The sequence below is a fragment of the Globicephala melas genome, chromosome 13 (genome assembly GCF_963455315.2).
Source record: "Globicephala melas chromosome 13, mGloMel1.2, whole genome shotgun sequence".
NCBI classification, from domain to species: Eukaryota; Metazoa; Chordata; class Mammalia; order Artiodactyla; family Delphinidae; genus Globicephala; species Globicephala melas.
Window position 1 is genome coordinate 82,060,226 of NC_083326.1, and position 12,621 is coordinate 82,072,846.

A 12,621-nucleotide genomic window follows, 5' to 3' on the forward strand; every position below is an offset into this window, starting at 1 on the left:
CTCTGTCTCTCTGCTAATACAATTCTCTACCACCCAAGCAAACAGCCACTTTAAATATGTTCATTGCATTATTGTTTTTAATTTTATGGTCCCCATCCCCCATATTGTTTTCTCCAGATTGTTGGTATTTGTCTTAGATTATCAAACTCTAGAAGAAACTGGTCGTTTCCCTGCATATGGCATTATTTGGGGGGAGGTGTGCTGTGGCAGCAATGTCGAGAAATTACTGTGTTCCATTCTCCCTGCATTGGGGTGAAGTCTCTTGTATTTCCTCTGGCCTTATGGCCCTGAATGGTTTTTTCCAGGAATGAGATGTTGAGTGTATTGGAGTGACTGTGCCTGGGGTAGGGAGGGTTGGCTTTAAGGGAAGAGGTGTGTCCTTTTCTTAGTTGACTTAGCAAGAGCTCTCTTCATTGCCAGGATCAAAAACCCAACTCAAACTGGACTAACTGGAAAGAAATTTATTAATTCATGTAACTAAGAGTATCAGGTAGCATTACATTCAGACTCAGTTAGATCCAGGGGCTGAAATGGTGCTATGAGAATGCTGTCTCTTACCATGTCTCAATTCTGTTTTCCGTTTGGCTTCATTCTTAGGCAGGCTCTCTCCACTCAGCAGCCCCAGGTGTACCTTCTACCAGATTAGCAAACCCAGGAGAAAGAAGGCATCACTAAACCAATACTTCTAGGTAAAAGTCCCAGGGCTGACTCTCATTGGCTCAGTTTGAGTCATGTATCCACCTCTGAACCAATCAGTTGCCAGGGGATTGGAGGATACTGATTGGCCAGGCCTGGATCACATGACCACTCTTGGCATGGGAACTGTTAGCTCTACTCAAACCATCTGGATTAAAACTTGACAAGAGGTGGCTGACCTCTCAAAGGCATATTTGGTTGCTGTTCCCATCAGGAAGGATGGAACCTGCACAGGAAAAAACAGTAGTTCCTTATTACAGAAATGCTGTGCTGTGCTGTGCTGCCTTCCCCAAATCCAGTCCCAATTTTATAAGCCACATCTTTGATAGGTGTAGTTGTATCATCTTTTTTTTCCTCTCTCTTTTTTAAAAATTAATTTTATTGGAGTATGGTGGCTTTACAATGTTGCATTAGCCTGCACTGCCCAACAAAATGAATCAGCCATACACATACAGATGTTCCCTCCCTTTTGGACTTCCCTCCCATTTAGGTTACCACAGTGTAGTAGGTAGAGTTCCCTGTGCTCTACAGTATGTTCCCATCAGTTGTCTATTTTATACGTAGTATCAGTAATGTGTAAGTGTCTATCCCAGTCTCCCAGTTCCTCCCACCCCACCCCTTTCTCCCTTGGTATCCATAGTTGTATCATCTTAACTGTGAAACTGTGATTGCTGTAGTCACATCCCCAGACACAAGCAAACTGAAAAATGACCCCGTTATGTCCTCCTGCACACGCTACCTGGGCTGCTCCGTCCCTTAGGATATTCACAGGATCTACAGGCAGAAGCTGGAGGAGCTGACCGCACTCCAGACTTCGTGCAGCAGCTCCATCAGCAAGCAGAAGACACGACTGAAGGACCTGAAGCGCACGCTCCAGAGGTAGGCTGGCTGCAACTCAAAGGCTCCCCTGAATCCCAACTCAAAACTGGCCCGGCTTGAGCAGAGAATGGAAATTTTAATGGAAAAAACCAGGAGTGGCTTCAGGCATCACTGGATCCAGGGGTCAAAGGGTGTTTTTAGGAATCTGTTTTTTTCCTCTAAATTCTGCCTTCCTCTAGGTTGGCTTTACTTTGGCTGAGATGGTCACTGAGATGGCCACCAGCAGTGCCAGGCTTTTATCCTCCAGCCTTTCTTCCTCCTGGCTCGGCCACACCAGCAGAAGTTCTGGGCATGATCCCAGAACTTGGCTGGAATTGGTCACGTACCCATCTGCAAACCAGTCATTGAGACTCTGGTTGGACAAGACTTGGTCATATGTTCACTTTATGGACCTGGGGGATGGGACAGCCCTACTTGAACCATACGGGATGGGGCGAGGATGAGGCATAGTTCCCCAGAGGAAAGGTGTTCTAATAAGTCCTACTGGGCAGGTAAATAGCAAGTATCCTTCTCATGGGTGTGGGAGCTCACTCCTCACCGGGCTCTCTGGTGGAGGGGGTGAGAAGTCTGGCATCCCTGGTGGGGATATGCTTGAGCTCATGACTTAGTTCAGTTCCTGAGGCCAGGATCACCTGTTCACTTCCTAATCCCGTGTCTTCACGGCTTGAGAAGTGCTCTCATCCCCTGCAGGTGAAGGCGTCCACTGGATACTGTGACCCCCCCCAGGGAGGCAGGAAAACATGCTCTGAGTGGCTCGTCCCAGGTCACTTAGCTGGGCCTCCATTCCAGAGTTTGTGACAATTCTGGAATCCTGGTCAATTCTTCCTTTCCCTGGTGGACAGTTTTTGGGACGGTTACTGATTATACCCCTATCCTTGACTGACCATTTTGGAAATGGAGGCCCGTTAGTCATGGTGTAGAGTGTGGATGGTTCCATGTAATGACATCACCACCCTTGGAAAAACACATCTTACTGATGACAGGACTCAAGAGTCTTTCATCTGTCTAGGGTTTTTCAGTCGTGGCACTATTGATAATTCTTTGCTTTTGGGGGCTGTCCTGTGCATGGTCGGACGTTTAGCAGCATCCCTGGCTTCTACCCACTAGATGCCAGTAGAACCCTCTACCCCTGTCTTGACAACCAAAATGTTCCCAGACAGTGTCTTCATGGTTTGGGAAGTGCTCTCATCCCAGGTTTCCCCAGTTGAGAACCACTGAGTTAGAAGGTTGACCCGTGAGTTATGTTCTTACACCAAGGAGCCCTGCTATTCTGAGAGTGTCTACGACTTGCTTTCCTGGTTTTGAGATTAAGTGTCACCAAAGAATAACAGTCAGACCTTGGTTGGTTGACTGATTATACTTTCAAAGCATCCTTCCTGTCTGTACTCTTAGTAATCTTCAGGTTGTTCCTATAGAGTAGCCTGGAAAGTAGTACTGCCAGTAGATATCCATTGAACTTGTACTTTGTGTCCGGTATTCTAAATGCTTAACATTGCACTTATTCACTTTATTCTCACATTGATATTGTCTATAAGGTAAGACTGATGGGATGTATCCCTGTGTTTGAGGTATGGAAAATAAGGCAGAGAGGTTGAAGGACATTCCCAAGGTCACAAGACTAGCAGGGAGTCAGCATCAAACGCAGAGAATACAGGTGGAGGACTGAGGTTGTGAGAAGCATTGTGATGGCAAGATGGGAGGGCGGTACCCAGAGTTTCCAGATTCTTCCTGCAGTCTGTGTAACGCCCCTGCTTCTCTTTACGCCCACACCTCTGACCACAGGTACAAGCGCCACACCAGTCGGGAGGAGGCAGAGCTCATTCAGCAGTTGGGCGCCAACGTCAAGGAGCGGCAGAACGTCTTCTTTGACATGGAGGCCTACCTGCCCAAGAAGAACGGGTAGGAGCTGGGGACCTACTCCCCAACCCCCAGCGCTGTGGGCAGATGCCCCGGCCTGGAGCACCTGGTCTGTGTGACTCCTGCCTCCCTGTTGGGGCTTGAGTTGGAGGTGAAAAGGAGGGAACAAGGGCAGGAAAGAGAAGGAACCTTCCTTACACATCTCTCCATGGACCCAGGAGGGGACCTCAGCCCCTCCCGTGTGGTAGTGACATTCCTGGAAGGGCTTTTTCAAGGAACAAGATGAAAGATCTGGTTCCCGGGATCTGCCACGTTCCTGATGCCACCTGGGGTCCAGAGGAAAGGTGTTCTCTCTTAAGAGAACAAACATTTATGGAGAGCGTGCTGTATGCCTTGCATCGTGCTGGGGGCTCTCCTGATGTCACTCACTTCATCCTCAACAACCTGGTGAGTCAGGTCCATGAATCCGCATCCTTCAAGGTTCAGAGAAGAGACATTAGGGAATATCTTGCCCAGGTGGCTCAGACCGGGTGTGACTGAGCCAGGATGTGAACACTAGACATTCTGACTCTAGAGCTTGTGTTCTTTCCATCTTCCTCCTTCAGAGAAGTCCCATCTCCTTCCAAGTGACATCACCGCCACCCTGTTCCAGAGAGAGATCCTTACAATATTGTATCATGACTTGACGTGGGCAGCTAAAAGTACGTCCTGGGAAGCACCCTGACTTTCTTCCTGGTTTGGCCTAGCCCTAAGTCAGAGCCTTCTACCAGAACCCTTCCTCTTGTCTTCTTTTTTGCTGTATTTGGTTAAAAACTCTAGGCTTTGGGTGGCGATAGCTTTCTACAGAATGAAACAGCATAACCTTCTTTTAGAGTGTGGCTCAGATCCACTTTCCCAGCTCCAATCTCCCTAGTCCTCTGTGCATGTTAACATTAGTCAGGAGTCCTTGGACTGTAAATGACAGAAAACCCAACTCAGAGTTGCTTAATTAAAAATAGGGGATTTATTGGCTCTTGTAACTGTAAAGTCCAGGTGTATCTATAGGTATGGCTGGATCCTGCTGCTCAAATGATACTGTTAGGCTGTGTCTCTCATTTAGCTTTCTTTTTACTCTCTTTTCCAGCGTATGAGTTTTATTCTTAGGCAGGCTTTCTCTACAAGCTAGCCCCAGCAGCTCTGGGTTTGCATCCTACCCACTTAGCAAATCCAGTAGAGAATGCCTCTTTGTTCTTTAGTAGTTCTGGGAAACGTCCTGTTACTGATTCTTATTGGCCTAGATTGTGTCACATGATCGTTATTGACCCAATCGGGAAGTTGCACCACCTTAGCTGAACCTGGGTCATGTGCCTTACCCTAGAGCCTAGGGGAAAAGTGATTCTCTGAAGGGAAATTGTACTGCCCTTCTAGGAAGTGGGGACTATATGCTAGGTGGGAAAAATGGATGGTCTTTTCACACCTCTGCTCCAGGTACACCAGACGGGAAATGCCCCTAGAATTTACTCATAGCTAGAAAGAAGGCTTTCCTGTTCCCTTTTCTCCTCTCAAACTTCTACTCATCCTTCAAAGCCCAGTTCACATGTTACCACCTCAGTGAAGCCTTTCCAACCCCCTCTCTCTCCTTCTGTGAAATTAACCCTTCTTCCCCTGAGATCTCATAACCCTTTATTTGCACCTTTATTAGTGTGTTAGAGTACAGGCTATTGTAACAGAAGCCTAATGGCACAATGGCTCAAACATGCGTGGTTTTTGTCTCTTACACACAACAGTCCAGAGGTGAGTGGACTCCTGAAGGCCGAGAGTGGTGGGCTCCCAAGGTCACCTAGGGACTCAGGGTCCTTTTCCAACTTACTACTTCACCCCCGCTTGGGCAGTTGTCCTCAGCTACATGGCCAAAGCTGGCTCACACCATCTCATTTTCAGGAAACAGGGAAGAGTCAGGCAGCAGAGGGCAAGCAGATCCCTTTTTACAAAAATGTTTGCCATTTCCTACTGAAGCCAAACACATACATACCATACGACCCAGAAATTCCACTCCTGGGTGTGTGTGTGTGTGTGTGTGTGTGTGTGTGTCTGTGTATGGTGGAAATGGGTGCTGAATGTTCACAGCAAGGAAGCTAGACACAAAAGGCTGCATATTGCATGAGTCCATTTATACGAAATGTCCAGGATAGACAAATCCATACAGATGCAATGTAGATTAGTGGTTGCCAGGGGCTGGGGGGAGTCGTGAATGTGCTGATAGTGGGTATGGGCTTTCTTTTGGGGGTGATGAAAATGTTCTGGGATTAGGTGATGCTGATGGTTGCACAACATTATAAATATATCAGAAACCATTAAATTGTATTATTTATTTATTTATTTATTTATTTATTTATTTATTTTGCGGTACGCGGGCCTCTCACCGCTGTGGCCTCTCCCGTCGCGGAGCACAGGCTCCGGACGCGCAGGCTCAGCGGCCATGGCTCACAGGCGCAGCCGCTCCGCGGCATGTGGGATCTTCCCAGACCGGGGCACGAACCCGCGTCCCCTGCATCGGCAGGCGGACTCTCAACCACTGCGCCACCAGGGAAGCCCTATAATTTATTTTTAATTAAAAAATTTTTTATGAGCTCACTTTATTATTTATTTATTTATTTTTTTTAGTTCCAGGTACACATAGTGAGTTGATATTTCTGTACATTACAAAATGATTACCACTAAGTTGCATACTTTATTTTTAAAATTTTTTTTAATATTTATTTTATTCAACAAGTTTCATGAGCATCTCCTTTGTGCCCAGCACCATTCTATGTACAGTGGATAAAGCTCCGAATAAGTCAAAGTTTCTGCGTTTTCAAAGCTTACATTCTAGAAGGAAGTGGGGGATGAAAATATATATGTACATACACACATATGTACATAATATAATCATAATTTTTTTTATTGCAGTATAGTTGATTTACAATGTTGTGTTAGTTTCTGGTGTACAGCAAAGTGATTCATTTTTATACACACACATTTGTATATTCTCTCATATTCTTTTCCATTATAGGTTATTACAAGATATTGAATATAGTTCCTTGTGCTATACAGTAGGACCTTATTGTTTATCTATTTTATATACAGTAGTTTGTATCTGCTAATCCCAAGCTCCTAATTTATTCCTCTCCCACCCCTTCCCCTTTGGTAACCATAAGTTTGTTTTCTATGTCTGTGAGTCTGTTTCTGTTTTGTAAATAAGGTCATTTGTATCATATTTTAGTTTCCACGTATAAGTGATATCATATGATATTTGTCTTTCTCTGTCTGACTTACTTCACTTAGTATGATAATCTCTAGGTCCTTCCATGTTGCTGCCAATGACATTTCATTTTTATGACCGAGTAGTATTCCATTGTTCATATATATATATATATATATATATATATATATATATATATATATATCTCAAGTTAAAAAAAAAAATAAAACATTCACAGCAGCTCTATTCATAATAGCCAAAAACTGAAAACAGGTCAAATGTTCACCAACAGTAGAATGAATAATTACATTGGGTACCTCCACTCCGTAGAATAATATACACAACGGGAAAGAAGGAACCACTGATGCAGACAATGTGGATGAAGCTCACAGACTTATTATTGAGGGAAAGAATCCAGACATAAAAGAGAATACATTGTATACATTTATGTGAAGTTCAGAAACAGGGAAAGCTAACACAACAGTGGGCATCCTTGCGGGGGGGGGCGCGGTTTACTGACCAGGAGGGGGCATGAGGGCACCTCCTGGAGCTAGAAGCATTTTATTTGATCTGGGTGTTGGTTACATGGATATGTAAATATATAAAAATTCATCATGTTGTATACTTAAGATTTGTATGCTTAGGAAGAACCCTTTTTAAATTGACCTAGAAACTGTACACATGCCTTCACCTCATTGGCTGGAGCTTAGTCACGTGCTCACATTAGCTGCAAGGGAGGCTAGGAAATATGGTCTCTAAGCCAGCTGAAATGGGGAGAAATGGGTTAATCATGAAGGTCATGTCACAGCTGTCGTGTTCTCTACTTAATCATTTTCATTCTCGCTCCACGTGAGGCTTTCACTGCTGAGCTTAGCACCCTGTTTTCTAATATCCGGTGCTCAGTGCTATGCTTATTAAGCTTGGATATTTTTGGTTGGGGACCACTCCTGGGGCTGTTAACATGGTGACCCTCACAGGTCTTTCCTTCCAGGCTCTACTTAAATCTGGTTCTCGGCAATGTGAATGTGACCCTTCTCAGCAACCAGGCCAAGTAAGTATCCCAGGCAACCCTCCACTTGGCTTTACAGAATCCAGGCATCTTGCTCTTGCAACTCAGGAGAAATGGGACCAAGCTAGTATTTTTGCATAAGTAAAAAAACATTCACAGTTGGGAGTCTGGCTTTGGTCTTTTGGACGAGACTCTGAGGTCTCTTCCTCAGTGGGTAGACCACCTGGGGGAGGTTTCCTTCCTTCCTTTCACAGAGTCAATACCTGGGGTGGACAGGACTGCCACTTTCCCATGAGAAATGGCCCCTGCTCCGTTCCACGCCTTGTTACACACATTCCTCCTGGGAGGTAGGCAGTCCAGTCCTGTCCACCCCAAATCCATCAGTTACCAGGGGAAATGGAGCCGTGGCTTTTCCACTGAAGTAGCTGGTTGGGGGAGGAGACCCTACCTCTGCTTCCTGCCCATCACAGGCTTGGAACCTTAAGCCAGGAGTACAGGGACATGAAGCTTTGCACACTGGCCCTCTTTCCCTAACTAATCATCACCATTAATTCAAAGTCTCTCCCTTAGTGTGATCAGCAGGTCAAGATCTGATGGGGTCAGGGTCCTTCCCCCAGGTGGGCTATAGTTATGTGACCTTTCCTGGGGGTGTCTGTCTCTGCAGATTTGCCTACAAGGATGAGTATGAGAAGTTCAAGCTCTACCTGACCATCATCCTGCTCCTGGGTGCTGTGGCATGTCGATTTATCCTTCACTACAGGTGATGGGGTGTGGTGGTGTGTGTGTGTGGGCATACGGGGGTGAGGAGAGGGCCATGAGAGAGGGATCCAAGGTCTCTCTTGCATCTACAGCATTTGGTGTGATAAGGTGTAGGGTAAAGAAGGACCATTTCTTTTTTTCTCTTTCATTTTTTAAAAAATTAAATACATTTATTTTTGGCTGCGTTGGGTCTTTGTTGCTGCGCGCGGGCTTTCTTTAGTTGTGGCGAGCGGGGGCTACTCTTTGTTGCGGTGCGCGGGCTTCTCATTGCGGTGGCTTCTCTTGTTGCGGCACATGGGCTCTAGGCGCATAGGCTTCAGTAGTTGTGGCTCGCGGGCTCTAGAGCACAGGCTCAGTAGTTGTGGCGCACGGGTTTAGTTGCTCCGCGGCATGTGGGATCTTCCAGGACCAGGGCTCGAACCCGTGTCCCCTGCATTGGCAGGCGGATTCTTAACCACTGTGCCACCAGGGAAGCCCAGGAAGGACCATTTCTTATGGGAAATAGCAGTCCTGTCTGCCCTACATCTGTCCAACAAGTATCTACTAAACGGCTGCTGAAGCGACCTTTTAACGTAGTAGTTAAGAAAGAGCCCAAGTGGTCCACCCATACAATGTAATACTATTTGGCCACAAAAAGGAATGAAGTACTGACACATGCTATAACATGGATGAATCTTGAATACATGATGCTGAGTGAAAGAAGCCAGATGCGAAAGGTCACTTACTATATGAACCCATTTGTTTGAAATGTCCAGAATAGGCAGATACCATAGAGACAGAGAACAGATTAGTGGTTGTCAGGGGCTGGGGGGAGGGGAAACGGGGAGTGACTGCTCAGGGCGACATGGGTTTTTATTTTGGAGTGGTGAGAATGTTCTGGAATTAGATAGTGGTGATGGGTGCACAACTCTGTTAATATACTGAAAACCACTGAGTTTTATACTTTAAAAGGGTGAATTTTATGGTATGTGAATTATATCTCAGTTACAAAGAGAAAGGCAGTGGGGGGTAGGGTGGGGAGAAAGAAAGGAAGGAAGGAAGGAAATAAAAAGAAAGGAAGAAAAGAAAGAAGGAAATAGATTGACCACAGACTGCCCATGTTTGAATCCTGGCTTTGAAACTTACTGGCTGTTGCCATGGGCAGCTTCCTCTGGATGCCTCAGTCTCCCCATCTGTAAAACGAGGATGACACCAGGCCCTGCCTCCCTGGGTTGTCATGACAATTCAGTGTGTTAACACGGTGCGTGGCTCTGCCCAGTGCCAGGCACCCAGCATTGTGGTTGAGAGTGCCGGCTGCCCTGTTAGCATAGGATGAGGCCAGTGAGCTGAGGCTGCGCTGCCCCGGGGGTTTCGTTCCTCTCTCTGGCCCTGGCTTTTCTCCCCAAGTGTGGCTTGGGCATTTGGCCCACGTGTCAAGGGTTTATTTCCTGACAGGCGCTTGGCTGGGAGTCCAGTTGCTGGTCTGCCCACTTGAGTGTCCAAACAAAGGCTCTTTCAGGCCCTGGGCCCGTGGCGGCCTGCTGCCTCAGGCCTGGCGCATTTCCCTGGAGGGCAAAGGCTGCTCACGCCAGTAACGCCTGCTCACATGCCCCCTGGAAGGGGTAGAAGTTCTTGATGTGCAACCAGATTGCCTTGCCCTGGGGCCTCTAGGGCCCTCAAAGGACAAACCTGTGGTGTGTTGTCGAGATCTAAGGCTCACTGAGGGCCTGGCATTTCCATGTCTCCCATCCCTTTCTGTATTCATTTCCTGGGGCTGTCGTAACAAGGCACCACAAGCTGCGTGGCTTAGAACAATAGAAATATATTTTCTCACAGTTCTGGAGGCCAGAAGGCTGAAATCAAGGTTGAAATCACAGTTGGCAGGGCCGTGCTCGCCCTGAAGGCTCTAGGGGAGGATCCTCCTTTGCCTCTCCCAGCTTCTGACGGTGACCAGCAGTCCTTGGCGTTCCCTTGGTTCAAGACTGACTCCAGCCTCTGCCTCCGTCGTCATGTGGCTATCTTCCCTGTGTCTCTCTCATGGTCTTCTAATGAGGACACAGTCGTTGGATTTAGGGCTCACCCTAACCCGGTATGACCTCAGGAATTCCCTGGCGGTCCAGTGGTTAAGACAACACGCTTTCACTGCTAAGGGCCCGGGTTCAATCTCTGGTCGGGGAACTAAGATCCTGCAAGCCATGCGGCATGGCCAAAAAAAAAAGTAACCCAGTATGACCTCATCTTAACTAAATTACATTTACAAAGATCCTATTTCCCAATAAGGTCATATTCTGAGGTTCTGGGTGGATATGAATTTCGGGGGGGGGGACACTGTTTAGCCCACTACGCCTTCTGTGGGTTAAAAATAGGGCAGGCGAGGGGGCCTGGATGGGCAGCTCATCTCTGAACCTGTTTCCTCATCTGTAAAATGGGAAGTAGTACTGTCTTAGTTTGGGTTCCCCCAGAAGGAACCACCCCCACAAGACAAGTATTTGAGTGCCCATAGTTTATTTGGGAGGTGATCCTAGGAAACACTGGTAGGGGAATGGAAGTGAGACAAGGAAGGGTTATCCTGTGGGCACCTGGAGTTCAGTGCTGCTGGGGAACTGTGGGACAGCGAAGGATGTGTCTCACTTATCCCACCCGAGGGGCGAAGGAGCAGGTGGTATTTATTCTCCGACTGCTGTCAGTCTAGGAAGGATTGACTCCCAGAGAGTGTTAATCCCCCTGCCCTCCTGCTCTGCCTCTGGCACCAGCAGGGTGAGCTCTGGTGGCCTGAGAAAGCCTCTAGGCGCACCAGGAGTTGCACGTTCTGGCTGTTGGAAGCCATGCAGATGGGAATGGGTGGGGTACATGCACCTGCCATGAGAGCCAGCCCTGTGGGGTTGTTCAAGGGTCCAGAGAGATCGTCCACGTAAAATGCCTGCAGCGTTGCAAGTTCCCAGTAGTTAGTGTTCGCCTAGTGTGTCAGGTTGCATAACGGTCCCCAAAGATGTGCGTGTTCCAGTCCTCAGAACCTGCGAACGCGTGACCTTACATGGCAGAAGATCTTTGCAGATGATTCAGTTAAGAATCTTGAGATGGGGAGATTCTCCTGAATTATCCGGGCGACCCAGTGTAATCACAGGGGTCCTAGTAAGTGGGAGGTAGCAGGGTCAGAGTCGGAGATGTGATGACAGAAGCAGAGGTCAGAGTGATGTGAGGCCCTGAGACAGGGAATGCGGGCGGCCTCTGGAAGCTGGAAAAGGCAAGGAAGTGGATTCTCTCCTGGAACCTCCAGAAGGAACACGGCTCTGACCTGATGACCTATTTCAGACTCTGACCTCCAGGACTGTAATAGAATAAATGTGTTCCTTTAAGCCACTAAGTATGTGCTCATTTGTTACAGCAGCAACAGGAAACTCAAACACTTTGGCAGGGCAGACTGAGACCAGCACCTCAAGCATGTCCCTAACGTGCCAGGGCCATAAAACTATTTTCACTCCTCTCTTTACTGATATAGGAAGGGACCAGTGGAAACTATGCTGGTAACCACCGCTCGCTTCTGGGGCTGCCTCCTGTCTGGAGATATCTAAGTGACCCTCTGCAGTGGGAGGCCATCTTCACTCCCCCGTTTCCTGTTCAAGTCAAGTAGGCCTTTGATTTCCTCAGAGTTAGGCATATGAGACTCATTTCTTGGACTCTGGGCGCCCTGTGGTGCTTCCCAAATTATTATGACAGGGGACACCCATGGCTCTTCCTAGGCTGCAGGCACTGTTCTAAATTCAGCTGATGCTCACAGCAGCTTACCCGGGAGGTGCTGTGACTCTCCCCACTTCACAGATGGGGAGGTGACGGCACGGGAGAATCACTGACTTGTCCTTGGTCCCACAGCTGGGAAGAGGCAGAGACTGGATTGGAACTCGGACCCCGTGTCTCCAGAGTCTGTTCCTGACCCTCCCGAGACTACCTCTGCAGGCAGTGGTTCAGCGGGGCTGAGAGTCTGTCATCTGTGACCATGAAACAGGGTCACATAGCTTAAAAGACACCTTCCAATGTCTTTTTTAAAGATAGCATTTAGTATATCAAATTGATTATTTGGTCTAAGATTTAAACAGATATTTTAATATACACATTTATGCAATATGTAGCATTTGTGCTATAATTGTCTACAAAATAAAAAGCGGAGCATGGGACTTCCCTGGCGGTCCAGTGGTTAGAACTCCACACTTCCAATGCAGGGCAC

The 12,621-nt window shown here is 47.3% G+C and overlaps 1 protein-coding gene across 4 annotated transcripts in view; it reads left to right on the plus strand.

The window, feature by feature from the left end:
- Positions 1-12,621, plus strand: part of TMEM120B (transmembrane protein 120B) — a 49,222-nt gene that overhangs the window by 20,079 nt on the left and 16,522 nt on the right. For all 4 annotated transcript variants that reach the window (XM_030860236.2, XM_060310271.1, XM_060310273.1 and 1 more), the window contains exons 2-5: positions 1,457-1,575; positions 3,358-3,474; positions 7,644-7,703; positions 8,326-8,421. In XM_030860236.2, the coding sequence (XP_030716096.1) occupies positions 1,457-1,575; positions 3,358-3,474; positions 7,644-7,703; positions 8,326-8,421 (392 nt within the window). The remainder of the gene's footprint in view (positions 1-1,456; positions 1,576-3,357; positions 3,475-7,643; positions 7,704-8,325; positions 8,422-12,621) is intronic.